Source organism: Pediculus humanus, genomic scaffold (assembly GCF_000006295.1).
Source record: "Pediculus humanus corporis 1103172107660 genomic scaffold, whole genome shotgun sequence".
NCBI lineage: Eukaryota > Metazoa > Arthropoda > Insecta > Psocodea > Pediculidae > Pediculus > Pediculus humanus.
The window spans coordinates 1-2,743 of NW_002987269.1; the positions used below are offsets into that span (position 1 = coordinate 1).

Consider the following 2,743-nt stretch of genomic DNA (forward strand, 5'->3'; position numbering starts at 1 on the left):
TACAAGGCCACCCAAATTTATAAAGACAGCAACTAATTTTGATAGAGTAAAATGATCTCCTGAATTTGCTGGGAAAATTGCAGTCAAAAGTAATGTAAAAAGACTAGAAGATGATGACAAAACTGTGACGACTCCAGTTTCCGTTTCGTTTAATGATAATTGATAAGTAAAATTTGCAATAAACCACTGAAAAATTATTAGACAACAATTTTAATATAATGTAATATTTATTTATTTGAAGATAAAATAAAAATTACTCACTAAAAAACAAAACATTAAAGCTATTTTAGCTACTTCATTAATTGGATATTTATACGCTGATTTTCTAGCTACTTCTCCTGCCTTTACGCTCGCTTGATAGGAAAGCCTGGCAAGTAATGCTTCAGTGGCATCTGCATTCGACATGTGTCTGACTTCAGCCATTTTACTAAATCTAACTGAATGTATGGAAGAATCATCGCTCTCAGTTCCAGAACTTTTGTCGCTTCTTTTAATAGGTACAAATTGAGGATCACTTAAAGAGGTATTTTGCTGAATACAATAACTTTCATCATCCAAATCAGGATTTAAATACATGTATGCCGATTGATAATTGCACTGGTCTCTCCAAGGAGGCCAAAAACAAAGCCCGAGCAAATATAAAGAAAATAATGAAGTTTTAAAATAGGTTGTAAAAAAAGGCTTATCAAATTTCTCATTATTGTAAATATATTGAGTTATTTCAGATGAAGAAACCCAAATAACATCAACCAAAAGAAGGACAATAATACCTAAGATATATCTCTGAGATTTTGTTAGCATTCCTTCGTAAGGGAATTCAGTTTTACCTTCTTGCTCTGGAAGCATTTTTTAATTTTTTAATCAAAATAAAATTTTTGAAATTAATAAATGTGTAGAAAAAAACCATGAGTAAAAATTTTAAAACTTAGAAACAAATTTACTGCATAATAATAATAATAATAATAATAGTGAAAAACAAGAATTAAACAAAACTGTGAGTTTTTCGATAAATAACAATTATATCTTTTGCAAATTTCATTTTGCAAACAATTATTAAATTTAAAAATAATATTTCAACGAAAAAAAAAAAATAAATAAATAAATAATAATAACAATAAATCAATTAATAAAATTCAACATTGTCGCAAAACTAAAAATTTTAAAATGTAAACTGACGACAATTTTCTCTGCTCATCAAAATAGTTACTGTTATTCTAAATTCTACGAAAAGAAGATCGGTTAATTTGTAATATTTATTTTTTTAAAACCGGTAAAGTTAATAGTTTGTAAAATCTTAATAAAAAAATTTAAAAGACATTTTTAAGTTTAGCGTTGTAAAAAGAATAAATCAAATCGAAAATTTTATTGAGATTTTTCTTGTAATAAAGTTACCATAGAAACTTGTTGCGAAAACTTTAACAAGTCCACATTCAAAATGTTACCTAATGGAAGTTTACCTACGATGGCTCAAGAATTACCACATAATGTTAAAATTCTTAAATCCTCGAGTAAATTTAATAAAGGTATAAAATTTTTATTATTTATAAATTTGTTATAAATTATTTTTTAATTGTTTGTATAGTAATACCTTCAAAATTGATTGACAAAGCTCTAGCATTAGGCAGTCACATATCAAAAAAAGATTTCATTTTTCTTCTTAAAAAAAAAAAAAAAAAACAATATAAATTTAAAAGTTAATTTAAAATATAATATTATAAATAGAAAAAAATTACACAATTCAATAAATGATTACACGCTTTAAATAAGTTTTACAAGTATTTTTTTGTTCTTGAATGCACAAATACAAAAAAATATTAAATTTTTAGTAAAAACAAAAAACATTAGGTATTAGTCTTAACTAATTATTAAAAATTACTTTAATCAATACAATAAAAATAACAAAATTGATGTCAACATTTAAAAAAAAAAAAACCTTAAAAGTTTCCTAATTTCTTATAAAATATCAGGGTTATAAATTCATGCCAGGGTGACAATAACAATTTAACAGTTTTTTTTTTAACTTTTAACATGATTAAATAATATTATTATTAATACACATTGAATATAGAAAAGAAATATTAAAAAAGAAAAAAAATTGATTTACTTTTAGGACCTCAAGTTCTTGCACTTGAAAACAAAAATTGGCTTATTTATCATCATTACACTCGTTGCGAATTTGAAATATGTAAAATATTAATAAAAGACGAACTTGCTAAGAGTAATGGAATGAATGAATATGCTAACTACGTACAGGTACGTTCGAATAATATAAAAATAAAAAATAAAAATATTTAATTAATAATCGAATGAATTAATTACATTTCGATCGGAAAATTTTCCCATTTGTTAAAACAAGAAATCCAAATTTTATAATAATTTTTAATAATAAATTTTACATTTGTTCAAATGCAATACGTTCAATAGACGAAAAAAAATAATAATAATAATTTTATTTTTATTTTCAAGGGTATAATTCTACGTCACGAGGGAAAAATTCAAGAATCTCTTGAATATTTTCAAAAATGTCACAAACTCAATCCTAAAAGCATCGACACAATAAAACAAATCTCAAAATCATTGTAAGAAAATCAAACAAAAACATTTTTTTTTTTATAAATTATACTTTAGGTTGAATATAAAACGTACGCTATATCATTTCCATGTCGTAAATTAAAATTTTTCGATTATTTGTTAAAAATAAACATTATTAATATAATAAAATAAATGGATTCGAGTCTTATTA

The 2,743-nt window shown here is 23.6% G+C and overlaps 2 protein-coding genes across 2 annotated transcripts in view; one reads left to right on the forward strand and one right to left on the reverse strand.

The window, feature by feature from the left end:
- Positions 1–3: 3 nt before the first annotated feature.
- Phum_PHUM278760 (uncharacterized protein) lies at positions 4–846 on the reverse strand (the record flags this gene model as incomplete). The annotated part of the gene is made up of 2 exons (XM_002426770.1): positions 4–186; positions 262–846. Coding segments are annotated over 2 exons (768 nt in total), but the record flags the coding sequence as incomplete, so codon positions are not given.
- A 1,380-nt stretch (positions 847–2,226) lies between these two features.
- Phum_PHUM278770 (bardet-biedl syndrome 4, bbs4, putative) overlaps positions 2,227–2,743 on the forward strand; it is a gene marked incomplete at both ends in the record, with an annotated part of 2,156 nt that continues 1,639 nt past the window's right edge. The window contains 2 exons of the mRNA XM_002426771.1: positions 2,227–2,253; positions 2,467–2,579. Coding sequence (XP_002426816.1) covers positions 2,227–2,253; positions 2,467–2,579 — 140 coding nt within the window. The remainder of the gene's footprint in view (positions 2,254–2,466; positions 2,580–2,743) is intronic.